Raw genomic sequence first — 13538 nt, 5'->3', positions numbered from 1 at the left:
CTGGATTCAAACTGCCCAAGTTCTTTCCATATGGGACTCCTACAGCTTTCAGAGAAAGGAAACATTCATCCCAGTCTGCGCTGGATTTGCACTCAGTCCTCCAAAACTGTCTTAAAAGAAGAAAAGTTTGGAAATATAAAAATCTATTAAGTGGGATTGAATAACATAAATGGAAAATTACACAATATCTAAACCAAATTTGAAGATTGATTTCTAGACTATTGACAGACTGTGCCTTCAATTACAGTAACTATTTAACCAATCATCAAATCAGAAAATTATACTTATGTGGAGGATAAAATTCAACTTCCGCGGAGGCTCAAAATAGCCTGCCCAATCACTTCAGTGGAAAGGAAAATCAGGCAGCCAATCCACTTCTGCTCTTGAAGTTGAATTTTACCCACATGGTTATGAATATCACCAAATCTGTCAAGAATCCATAGCTGTGCAATATTGTCTGTTCTAGTCTTTCCAGAATCTTGTGCTGTATCTAGTAACAAAGATGTTCTTTGGTTTTCAGAGGAGCGAAACCCTTACAAAGAGGTTTATACAGAAAGTTGGGTGGAGCCTGAAGCTACTGCTTACCCTCCGCCTCCCCCAGCCAAAAAAGCAAGAAGAAGCACAGAGAAGCTAAAAGTCAAAGAAATCATAGATGAACGAACTCGAGGTATGAACCTGTTGTTCAGCTAGTTTGGGTAACAAGCATGAGACGGATTGCAAGCACACATTGATCATAACCCCTTCAGGAAAAATAAAATATGGGAAATTAATTTTGTGTATTCAAATACATTCTCAGAGCATATAACCTATATAATTAAAGAAGCATGTTGCAACATTTCTCATTTTAACACCTATTATGAAGACTTTGGGGGAAAAATTCTGTTGCGCCCCGTTTGGGGGGTGGTAAAATCTGGGAGGTGGGACATTTTGCGGAAGGCTTCCCGCTCGCTAAATTCAGGTTACCGTCTACGAAAGGAAGTGGAGTGCAAAATAACGCGCTCCACTTCCTTTCTGAGGCAGTAGAGGGACGGTCGTGACGTAGTGCCTCGTAGGAGGGGCTCTTCCCTTAATTAAAGGGAAGGGCCAAAGCTGCAAACTTTGCAGTAATGAAAGAGGCCGCCCTGGATCACCGGGGGGCAGGGGTGCTGTGCCAACAGCTCGGCACTTGAGCAAAGTGCCAGTCTAACCAATCACGGCACTGACCCCGCGTTCAAAGCGTCAATGGAGCGTTCGGTAAAATCGGCTGAATTTTCTTTGTAATGCCCCGCACCTCCCCTTTAACTTGCGCCCCGTGAGTGGCAGGCTGCCCTGTACGCATCCCCTGAAGCTGCCACTGGCTTCACTCGGCTCAGCTTCAAGAGGCAATACCTAATTTAGGGTCCATGGCGCTAATGGGGCGCTGTGCATGGTGATGATGCTGCCGCTAAATTCCCATAGAATTGCCCCGGGAGGCGCAAACAACTCGAATTTCTAGGCCTTTGACATTTTCACAATGAAGGGGTGAGTTGCAGGCATGCACTTTATAGACTCAGTGCACTGACCTCTGCTGTTTGGCCTTTGTCTATATGTCGCAAGCAGACCAACCTACCTCTACCACAAACACCATTATGTTAATGGCTGGATTCGGCAAAGAATCACTGACTGCTCCCATATGGTCATACGTGCTCTGTTGCTCAATGATTAAACTTACGTCAACAAGAAAGAATTCTTGTGCGGCTCATTTCTTAATATGCGGTTCATTTCTGAGCGGCAGCATACCATAGCACAACCACACAATGCCTTCAGTTTAAGCTGGTCTTCTGTGCTAGCACTCTTTCCCCCAGAATATCAAGGTTAGCCTATACAGCCAGGGCTAATTATATCTGTGCGCTTTCCAATGTTTAAACTCTTACACCTAGTCTTGTGCTACCTTAGTGACTGGAGTGCTGATTGCCAATAGGAACCTTGGAAACTAAGGTGGCCCTCATTTCATGACAGCTAAATCTTGTGATGCACCTGCTGCAGGCTGCACCTCTGCTTCCTTTCATCCATGTGCAGGCTTTATAGAAGGCTGACTGGAAAGCCTGTGTGCACAGCCATCCTGTGAGACAACACTATATGCATACTCCATCATCATCATCATCATAGGTAGTCCCTCGGAATCGAGGAAAACTTGCTTCCACTCCTGAAGTGAGTCCTTAGGTGGCTGAACAGTCCAATACGAGAACCACAGTCTCTGTCACAGGTGGGACAGATAGTCATTGAGGGAAGAGGCTGGATGGGACTGGTTTGCCGCACGCTCTTTCCACTGCCTGCGCTTGATTTCTGCATGCTCTCGGTGACGAGATTCGAGGTGCTCAGCGCCCTCCCGGATGCACTTCCTCCACTTAGGGCAGTCTTTGGCCAGGGACTCCCAGGTGTCGGTGGGAATGTTGCACTTTATCAGGGAGGCTTTGATGGTGTCCTTCTAATGTTTCCTCTGCCCACCTTTGGCTCGTTTGCCGTGAAGGAGTTCCGAGTAGAGCGCTTGCTTTGGGAGTCTCGTGTCTGGCATGCAAATAATGTGGCCTGCCCAGCGAAGCTGATCAAGTGTGGTCAGTGCTTCAATGCTGGGGATGTTGGCCTGGTCGAGGACTCTAATGTTGGTGCATCTGTCCTCCCAGGGGATTTGCAGGATCTTGCGGAGACATCATTGGTGGTATTTCTCCAGCGGCTTGAGGTGTCGACTGTACATGGTCCATATCTCTGAGCCATACAGGAGGGCAGGTATTACTACAGCCCTGTAGACCATGAGCTTGGTGGCAGATTTGAGGGCCTGGTCTTTGAACACTCTTTTCCTCAGGCGGCCGAAGACTGCACTGGTGCACTGGAGGCTGTGTTGAATCTCGTCGTCATATGCATACTCATTCCTACCATGTCACTTGTACTGCGCACTGCTGGCACATGGCTACTGGAAAGCAGACCTAATTATGCCAATGAGATCAATGAAGCTCTGTGTAATGCTTATCTGTAATCCAGCCTTCATGCTTTTGAGACCAGCAGAAGGCAACCTTCCCCAATCTAGCACCACAGACCTGTACAGCAGTGGCATTCATGGAAGAAGCAAACTGTCCTTCGGGCCGCAGTACAAATTGTTTAAATTTGCAGATAATACCAAACTAGATGGGGCAATAGGAGACAGCCCAGAAGTTACAGAATGATTTAAACAAAATATGTGAGTGGACAACTGCTGATGAAGTTCAAAGCAGACAAATGCAAACTTCTGCAGATAGGAAGAAAAAAGTGGGTGGCCCACATATTCATACACATATTCCATGAATCGTGTTTAAATAGCTATGAATGAAGATGAAAGAGTCTTTGTAGACTCAATGCTTAACAGGTCCAACCAAAGCAGAAATCAGCTGAGCCAATAGAATGATAGACTATTTTGACAAAACAGTAGAATGTAAGTCAGATGAAATCATCATCACACTGTACGGCGCTCTGGTCAGATCGCAGCTTGAGTGCTGAGAAACGAGGGAAACATTCAAGCATTGGAGGCTGTCCAGAGAGGATCGATGAGGCTGATCCCTTGTGACAGAGGTCTCAAATACGAGGAAAGACTGGAGAGACTTCAGCTTTTCAGCCTGGAAAGAAGATTGTTAAGGGAATAAAAAAGGTAAATCTGGAATTCTACTTTAAATTAAACTGTGAATAAAGTGAAATGAGTAAAATGTGATTTTAAGACTGCTGTCTGGAAGTTCTACTTCATGCAGAGAATGATTACCACGTAGAATGGACTTCAGATAAACTAGTGGAGGCAAAATCTGGAATCAATTACTTGCAACATTTGGGTAAGGTAGGGTCTTGCTGAATGGATAAATTAAGATGGAATAAATGGCCTCCCTCATCTGTTAGTATTTTGTGTTCTTTTGAGGGCATGTGCCCACAATTAGATTCCGAGGTGAATTTTGAGGCCTCCTACCCAGTGGAAATGGGGCGGCAATACCCAAAAAATCATGGTAAAAGACTTACCACCCCATGTCTGTTGGCAATGCTGCCAGCGCCATATTTGTGAGGGGTCCTCAACTTAGGCGACTTGGGTAGCTGACTGAACGCAACAGTAGGCTAATAACCTTTTGCAAATTGTGGTCCTATGACTCAAATAGGTAGCTAAAACAGAAGTAGGACCGAGGGGTGGGTCCACCCAGTAATCCTGGGTGGTAAACGCCAGAATTGGAAAGTGAGAGCCTGCTTTAAAGGGACAAGCAGCTGCAAACAAAATTGGTGAGTACTTCTGCTGAAATTCTTAGTTGAGTGGTGTGGAAGGATTTGCAACTTCAGTACCGGTTATAGCAGAGAGTTTAAAAAAAAATGTTGGCAGAATTTATTCTTTGCCTTCAGAGAGGGTGAGTGAGGAGCGGAGGCACTGGGGTGATTCTAGAGACCCAATTGTGGGCAGATGAGGTGGGGGAGCTGTATCAACCACAATAGAAGCAGTAAGGAGAGTACGCTGGAGCTGTGGCATGTGCTATCAGGTCACCACATGGAGAGGGGGGTTCATGCAGGTGACCTTACCCTTTTGCTGAAGTTATAATGGTGGGGTGGGAGAACCCTCTAAGGGAATTCCCAGCACCGATAGCTGATCGATAAACCTTTTCCGGTGACGGGGTGTTTGAATTGGTACTTACTGCCTCAGCCACTTCCTTCCATTGTCGTTGAGCAGCTCTCCTCGAGAACCGACATCATTCTGTTCCAAACAGTGCCTCCTTCCTCTGCCTGCCTTGGTTCAGCAACACTTCCACAGCTACATAGCTGGTGGGGGCGGGGGGGGGGGGGGTTCTCTCCTCCTGCAGGCTTTACAGATATTACTTTCAACAGACTTTTCTGCTCTTTTCCCAATCAGTTTTCCAGATTGCCAGTCCCTTTAAGCTGCTGCATGCCTTTAAATCCTCAGGAGTTCACATCCTACAATGGACAAGCTTACACCAGTGGCATTCCTGATCCCTGGAGCTCATCCCAAATATTTAAGTTAGACATTGCCTCAGAAATTACACAGGTAAATTGTGTAATTTACTTGATATCAGGTGGGCATGAATTTCATTCTGTATTATTTCCAGTTGGACTTCAAGCCAATGGAAAATCTCGGCTCAAATGGTTAATGCTGGTCACCCAGTATCTAATTGACAGTGTGTATGTGGGTTTAAACATCGTATGGGAGTGTATGATGCTTACACTAGTTGGTGACAGTGGAAAAGTGTTTTAATTCTATAGCAATGATAACTAAAGAGAATTTCAGAAACATAAACCATATTTTTTTAATAAATGTCTTGTTTTCCAGAGCGGCTAGTCTATGATGTGCGGCAAAATAGCAGAAACATTGAAGGTAAATACATTCATATTTCATTAAGAAATTACTTTATACAACAAAAATAAATTTAGCTTAAGCTAATTATTTTTTCTTCAATGTTTCCAGATATCTGCCTTGCCTGTGGAAGTCAAAATATTTCTCTTGAGCACCCTCTCTTCATCGGAGGCATGTGCCAAAGTTGTAAGGTAAGATAAAATCTGTCTTTTCTTATGGTTTTTGGTATTGCTGGTGATGATTTAGAGCAGCAATACAGTCAACACTTTTTATTGTCGATCTGACAATAGCATGAGCAAAGGCTGTATCCAGGTTTGTGATTCAACCCCATCTTACCAAGGGCTTACTCAGGGTTGGGGGCTGGCCGGTCTAAAAGGTGATGGGTCAGTATAACAACTGACGCACCACCTGATTTTCTCTTTTTTGTGATGGAGTGATAGGATCATTAGGAAACTGGCCCTATCTCTGCCCAAGCACATCATTCATGTTTCCTGGGTGCCGCAACAGACATGGCTGCAGTCCTGTTGTCAGTGGAGCAGAACTTCAGCTCCTTGTTGCAAAACTAATTAGTGAAGCCTTAAGAAAAATGGTCAGAAAAAGTTAAACAAGTTAAGGCTGATTTTAACTTTCAGCGGTGGCAGAATACAGGCAGTAGCAGATTGGCCACCCATTATTAATGGAAGGCAATAGAAAGGAAAATTGGGCGGGGTGTATAACATGTGACCAGTATGCTACCGCCCACTTTCCGCCATTGCTAAAAGTTAAATTCAGCCATGTTTTCTTACCAATTCACTTCAGCAGCAATCCAGAAAAATCAGCGGACTAATTATGTTCATAAATAAAGTGCAACCAGGAAGGGAAAATTGGTGGGAGAAGAGTTTTATCTTCAGAAAACTCATGCTAAGTCAACCAATGAATCATTGATCCCCAAGAATCTTTAGTTGCTTCTGTTCGGTTCAAAAGGTGATTGCTCAACATTGGAATTACTGGAGATATATCTGTACCTGTGTCTGTCTGTTTATTTATCTATTTGGCTACCTATTGATCCAAATGTGTACATCTTAACATTGTCTGGAGTGCACAGTTTGTTTGCGCATTACACTTCAATGTCATATGTAAATATTTAATTTCTTGCCATTGATTGGCTCAAACTGCACATTTATAAAACACTTATATAAACAAATCGGAATTGGAGAGTTACGGAATGCATGAATCAAAGGCGAAGAACGCAACTAGTAAAAATGACCAATGAAGAACCCACTAAGGACATACAAAAACAATGATTCAAGTATAACCAGTCAGCAAACTCAACCAGTACAAGAAAGGAGAAAGGAATGAAATTGCTCCAAATATTTGTTCAATCCTTTCAGCCATCATCTTTTTTTTACTACGGGGAGTAACGTATGTAACATAATAAGGACATTAAAATAAACCAAAAATTTAGGAAAATATAGGCTGGGAATTTCCTTGGAGCTGCTCCCACTCCACCCACATTACTTCACATTACCAAACAGGGTTACCATCAGATCTTTGGCCAAGTAACATCAGCAAAGTGGGAGTAGCTCGGAGGAATTTCTTGACCATTATTAAAATTAACTACATGATGGTCTTTTCTATTTTTCCTTTGAGTATTTGTGTGAGAAGACTGAGTTCATGCATGTTGTCACACCCATCAGTGTTAGCTGAAGAGGCTCAAGCTAGCAGGGTACAAATTCCAGGGTACAAAGCGACGTGCACAACTTTTAGAATTGTTTTATGATTGACAGCAAACTGGCCATTCACGCTGTGGTAGAATTTTGTAGGTCCTGCGCCCTCCAATGGGAAATTACCGAAATGAGAAGGTCCAGGGAAGCAATTTATTGCACAGTGAAAGTAACCAAAATTTGAAGGAAGGTTGCATAAAATATCGAAGAAAAGATAAGACAAGAATTATTCACTTTATCTGAGTTAATTTAGATTACTATATACTGTAGTGTATCTACCATAAGAACATAACAACATAAGAAATAAGAACAGGAGTAGGCCATACGGCCCCTCAAGCCTGCTCCGCCATTTAATACTATCATGACTGATCCGATCATGGACGCAGGTCCACTTACTTGCCCGTTCCCCATAACCCCTTATTCCCTTATCAGTTAAGAAACTGTCTATTTTTATCTTAAATTTATTCAATGATCCAGCTTCCACAGCTCTCTGAGGCAACGAATTCCACAGATTTACAATCCTCTGAGAGAAAAAATTTCTCTTCATCTCTGTTTTAAATGGGCGGCCCCTTATTCGAAAAACATGCCATCTAGTTCTAGTCTCCCCCATCAGTGGAAACAGCCTCTCTGCATCTACCTTGTCAAGCCCCCTCATAATCTTATACGTTTCGAGAAGATCACCTCTCATTCTTCTGAATTCCAATGAGTAGAGGCCCAACCTACTCAACCTTTCCTCATAAATCAACCCCCTCATCTCCGGAATCAACCTAGTAAACCTTCTCTGAACTGCCTCCAAAGCAAGTACTACCCTGCTTTTATACTCCATCCCCTTTGCAATAAAGGCCAAGATTGCATTGGCCTTCCTGATCACTTGCTGTACCTGCGTACTAACCTTTTGTGGTTCATGCACCAGGACCACCAGGTCCCGCTGAACTGCAGCATTTTGCAATCTTTCGCCATTTAAATAATAACTTGCTCTTGGATTTTTTTCTGCCAAAGTACATAACCTCACACTTTCCAACATTATACTCCATCTGCCAAATTTTTGCCCACTCACTTACCAAAAAAAAATTGCTTAAATATGCAAAGTACTGTTTATTGTGTTCCCAACACAGATAGACTGCACACAGGGAGGTTAAAGTAACAGTGACCTCAGTCTTTATTAAGATACTCCAGAGTGAGGAACAGGCCTTAGGGGCCGGCTTATATACAGTGCTCCCAAGGGATGCTGGGATCCCTTGGGACTTCAGGGGATGCGCTCCCTGGTGGCAGAACATGGGAGTGCATGCTTTACAGATACACAACATCACTTTCCCCCCAAAGTCAAAGTGAAAACTATTTACAAGGTGAGGCGGTCGGGAGCCTTTCTTTCTCTGGTGGACCGCCTCGGTACAAATATCTGTTCTGGTGTGCTGGCTATGCCCTCGCTGGGCTGGCGTGTTGTTGGCCCTGCAGGGCTGCTGGGTGAGCCTAGCCTTTCTGGTCTGTTGGGCGTGATGGGTTCAATTTCCTGGTCCGGGATGGTGTCATTGATCCTTTGGGTGTGTGTTGTGGGCTCGAAAAAGGTGATGTCTGCTGTGGGTTGTTCAGGGCAGTCTGTAAACCGCAGCCTCGTTTGGTCCAGGTGCTTTCTGCAAATTTGTCCATTATCTAGTTTGACTAAGACACTCTACTCCCTTCTTTAGCTATCACTGTGCCCGCTATCCACTTGGGACCATGTCCATAGTTCAGCACATACAGGGTCATTCAGATCAATTTACCGTGACATAGTGGCGCGACCATCGTTTACATTTTGTTGCTGCCGCCTGTTCTCTACTTGATCATGCAGGTTGGGGTGAACCAGTGGGAGTCTGGTTTTAAGTGTCCTTTTCATGAGTAGCTCAGCCGGGGGCACCCCTGTGAGCGAGTGGGGTCTCGTGCGGTAGCTGAGCACTACTAGGGACAAGCGGGTTTGGAGTGAGCCATCATTTAAGGCTATGTTTGATTGTTTGTACTGCCCGCTCTGCTTGCCCATTGGCGACTGGTTTAAACGGGGCCGAGTTGACATGTTTGATCCCATTGCGGGTCGTGAATTCTTTAAATTCGGCACTGGTGAAACATGGCCCATTGTCACTGACCAGTATGCCAGGCAGGCCGTGGGTGGCAAACATGGCCCTCAGGCTTTCAATGGTGGCGGTGGCGGTGCTTCCCGACATTATTTCACATTCAATCCATTTTGAAAAAGCATCCATCACCACCAGGAACATTTTACCGAGAAACGGGCCCGCACAGTCGACATGGATCCTCGACCATGGTCTGGAGGTCCAAGACCACAAACTTAGTGGTGCCTCTCTGGGCTCGTTGCTCAACTGAGCACACACACGGCATTGCCGTACGCGGGACTCTAAGTCAGAGTCGATACCGGGCCTGGCTATTGCTTTCATCATTACTATACCCAGGTGTGTGCTGTGGAGATCCGGGATGAACGTCTCCCTGCCCTTTTTGGGTAGCACTACGCGGTTACCCCACAACAGGCAGTCTGCCCGAATGGACAGCTCGCCCTTTCGCCGCTGGAACGGCTTGATTAGCTCTTGCATTTCAACGGGGTGCTGGCCCAGCTCCCATGCAGTTCACAGTTTTTACCACGCACAGCAGAGGATCTTGGCTGGTCCAAGTCCTAATCTGGTGGGCCGTGACAGGTGATTTATCATTTTCAAACGCTTCGATGACCATCAACAAGTTTGCGGGCTGCGCCATTTCCACCCCCGTGGTGGGTAATGGTAGCCGACTGAGAGCATCCGCACAGTTCTGTGGCCTGGCCTGTGGCGGATGGTATAATTATATGCTGATAGCGTGAGTGCCCACCTTTGTATACGGGCTGAGGCATTAGTATTTATCCCCTTGTTTTCAGCGAACAGGGATATGAGGGGCTTGTGATCGGTTTCCAGCTCAAATTTGAGGCCAAACAGGTACTGATGCATTTTCTTTACCCCGAACACACACGCTAATGCCTCTTTCTCAATCATGCTGTCGGCCCTCTCGGTCTTAGACAAGCTCCTGGAGGCATAGGCTATAGGTTGCAACTTACCCGGGACGGTAGCTTGTTGTAATACACACCCGACTCCGTACGTCGACGCATCATCTGCTAGCACAAGCCTTTTACACGGGTTATACAATACAAGCAGCTTGTTGGAGCATGAAATGTTTATAGCTTTCTCAAAAGCAATTACTTGGTTTTTTCCCGATACCCAGTTCTCACCTTTACACAATAAGACATGTAGGGGTTCTAAGAGGGTGCTTAACCCCGGTAGGAAGTTACCAAAATAGTTGAGGAGTCCCAGGAACGACCGCAGCTTCGTGATGTTCTGTGGCCTGGGCGTGTTCCTGATAGCCTCTGTCTTGGCATCTGTGGGCCGAATGCCGTCCGTCGCGATCTTTCTCCCCAAAAACTCCATTTCTGTTGCCATGAAGATGCATTTCGACCTCTTCAGCCGCAACCCTATGTGATCCAGTCGCTGGAGGACCTCCTCCAGGTTTTGTATGTGTTCGGCGGTGTCCCGACCCGTGACCAATATGTCGTCCTGAAAGACCACCGTGTGTGGTACCGACTTGAGTAGGCTCTCCATGTTTCTCTGGAAGATCGCTGCAGCTGACCGAATTCAAACGGGAATCTGTTGTAGATGAACAGTCCCTTGTGCGTGTTGATGTAGGTGAGGCCCTTCGAAGACTCCTCCAGCTCCTGCGTCATGTAGGCCGAAGTCAGGTCGAGCTTGGTGAACGTCTTGCCTCCTGCCAGCATCGCAAATAGATCGTCTGCCTTAGGTCGCGGCGATTGGTCTTGTAGTGAGAAACGATTAATAGTTACTTTATAATTGCCGCAAATCCTGACCATGCCATCACTTTTGAGTACTGGAACAATCGGGCTGGTCCACTCGCTGAATTCCACTGGGAAGATGATGCCCTCGCGTTGCAGCCTGTCCAGCTCGATTTCCACTCTCTCCCTCAACATGTGAGGTACCGCTCGCGCCTTGTGGTGAATGGGTTGTGCCTCTGGGACCAAGTGGATCCGCACCTTCGCCCCAGAAAAGTTTCCAATGCCTGGCTCAAAAAGGGGAAGAAATTTGTTAAGAACCTGGGTACATGAGGCCTCATCGACATGTGATAGCGCTCGGATGTCATCCCAGTTCCAGCGGATTTTGCCCAGCCAGCTCCTTCCAAGCAGTGTGGGGCCATCGCCTGGGACAATCCAGAGTGGCAATTTGTGCACCATGCCCTCTTAGGTGACCTTGACCATGGCGCTGCCCAGGACAGTGATGAGCTCTTTGGTGTACGTTCTCAGTTTCATGTGGATGGGGCTCAGGGCTGGTCTGAGTGCCTTGTTGCACCACAGTCTCTCAAACATCTTTTTACTCATGATGGATTGGCTAGCGCCAGTGTCCAGTTCCATGGCTACAGGTAAGCCATTCAATTTTACATTTAGCATTATAGGTGGACATTTCGTCGAAAATGTGTGCACCCCGTGTACTTCGGCATCTGCCTCCTCTCTCTGAGGCTCGAAATTGCTTTGATCCACCATGGACCGATCTTCCTCTGCCACGTGGTGGTTAGCAAGTTTTGCAGATCTGCAAGCTCGTTGGAGGTGCCCCATTGTTCCACAGATCTTGCAAACATACCCTTTGAAGTGGCATGAATAGGCTGAATGGAAGCCTCCACAATGCCAACATGGTGTGAACTGCCTTGCATTCATCCTTTGTTGGGGACTCTGAATCATCTGGGTCACCTGAGGCCTGCTGGCAGTTGCAGACTCGTGGTTTCTGCCCTGTTCATTTCTGCTCGCAAACACAGTTCCAGTTAATTTATGAACATTGCTAGCACTTGTGTGCTGAGAGATTTGTTTGGGGTTATCACTGGTGGACATAAACGTCTGTGCTATCGCAATGGCCTTACTGACGGTTGGTGTCTCTACAGTCAAAAGTTTTTGTAGGATGGTCTCGTGGCCAATGCCCAGTACAAAAAAGTCTCTGAGCATCTGCTCCAGGTAGCCATCAAACTCACGTTGTCCTGCAAGTTGCCTTAGCTCGGCGACGTAGCTCGCCACTTCCTGACTTTCAGATCGCTGGCACGTGTAGAACCGATACCTCGCCACCAGCACGCTCTCCCTCAGGTTAAGATGCTCCCAAACCAGTGTACACAGCTCCTCATATGACTTATCTGTGGGTTTCACCGGAGTCAGAAGATTCTTCATGAGGCTGTAGGTTGGTGCCCCACAGACCGTGAGGGGGACCACTCTCCTTTTTGCAGCGCTTCCTTCTCTGTCCAGCTCGGTGACTATGAATACTGGTCTAGCCGTTTGACATAGGCTTTCCAGACCTCACCCTCTGAGAACTTCTCCAGGATGCCCACAGTTTGCTGCATCTTTGCGTTGGATTCGTATACTCGTCACCAGTTATTGTGTTCCTAACACAGATGAGACTGCACACAGGGAGGTTAAAGTAACAGTGACCTCAGTCTTTATTAAGACACTCCAGAGTGAGGAACAGGCCTTAGAGGCCGGCATCCCTTGGGACTTCAGGGGATGCGATCCCTGGTGGTGGAACATGGGAGTGCATGCTTTACAAATACACAACACTGTTGGTAAAGACTAAAGATTCGGGGGCTTTACGCCACCCTTTACCAGCAAAAAGTAGCGAGAAGAGGGTGGCCGCTGCTCTTTTGCCAGCTGGTGGCGGGTCCCATGATGTCCTCCATTTTCCAAGGTCTGGTAATGCTACCATTAAGAAGTATCGCCCTGCAAAGAGAAATGAGCGAGTGGTGACGTGAGTCAGTCAACGTCACCACGGCAAACTTCGACCCAGTGTGCAACGTCAACTTAATGTCACCATGACCAACTTTGACCTTAGCACTGAGTTCAGCACTGGGTCCTAAGCATGCAAGGTCAACCCAGCATGTAAGCAGACTCACAGAGGCACTGTCAGCACCTTATTAGTCCCACACCTTACATCTTAAAGGGACACACACATCTTTCAGCTAAGTTTGCATTTAAGTTTTTGGACTTTATTTTTGATTTTACTGAAGTAGTGGCTGCTGCAATTTTTAAGTGGGAGTGCTGCTGGACACTTCCAAGGCCTCAGGTGGTAAAGGACAGTCTCTGATAAGACAGAAAATGCTGCAAATACTCAGCAGGTCAAGAAACATCCGTGGAGAGAGAAATAGATTTCACGACTCGGGTCAAGATACTGCCTGACCTGCTGAGTATTCCCAGCATTTTATGCTGTTATTTCAGATTTACAGCATCCGCTCGCAGAGGGAAGAGGAAGAAACAGAAAAGTAGGAAGCAGAAAGAAGGATGCCCCTTTCTGGCCAGGATATACAGGATAGAATCATCCGTCTGCGGGCCCTAGTTCCCCTTTTAACATTAGAAACATAGAAATTTACAGCGCAGAAGGAGGCCATTTCGGCCCATCGTGTCCGCACCGGCCGACATAGAGCCACAAGGCCCTTGGTCACCAGCCCTGAAGGTTACATATAAACCT

General features: G+C 46.3%; 1 protein-coding gene across 2 annotated transcripts in view; it reads left to right on the top strand.

Annotated features, from left to right (window-relative positions):
* The window catches only part of dnmt3ab (DNA (cytosine-5-)-methyltransferase 3 alpha b), a 725841-nt gene that overhangs the window by 557396 nt on the left and 154907 nt on the right, over nucleotides 1-13538 (top strand). For both annotated transcript variants that reach the window (XM_070885120.1, XM_070885118.1), the window contains exons 12-14: nucleotides 521-667; nucleotides 5300-5344; nucleotides 5435-5514. In XM_070885120.1, the coding sequence (XP_070741221.1) occupies nucleotides 521-667; nucleotides 5300-5344; nucleotides 5435-5514 (272 nt within the window). The remainder of the gene's footprint in view (nucleotides 1-520; nucleotides 668-5299; nucleotides 5345-5434; nucleotides 5515-13538) is intronic.

This window comes from Pristiophorus japonicus, chromosome 7 (genome assembly GCF_044704955.1).
Source record: "Pristiophorus japonicus isolate sPriJap1 chromosome 7, sPriJap1.hap1, whole genome shotgun sequence".
Classification (NCBI taxonomy): domain Eukaryota; kingdom Metazoa; phylum Chordata; class Chondrichthyes; family Pristiophoridae; genus Pristiophorus; species Pristiophorus japonicus.
This window is presented reverse-complemented; position numbering and strand designations above follow the sequence as displayed.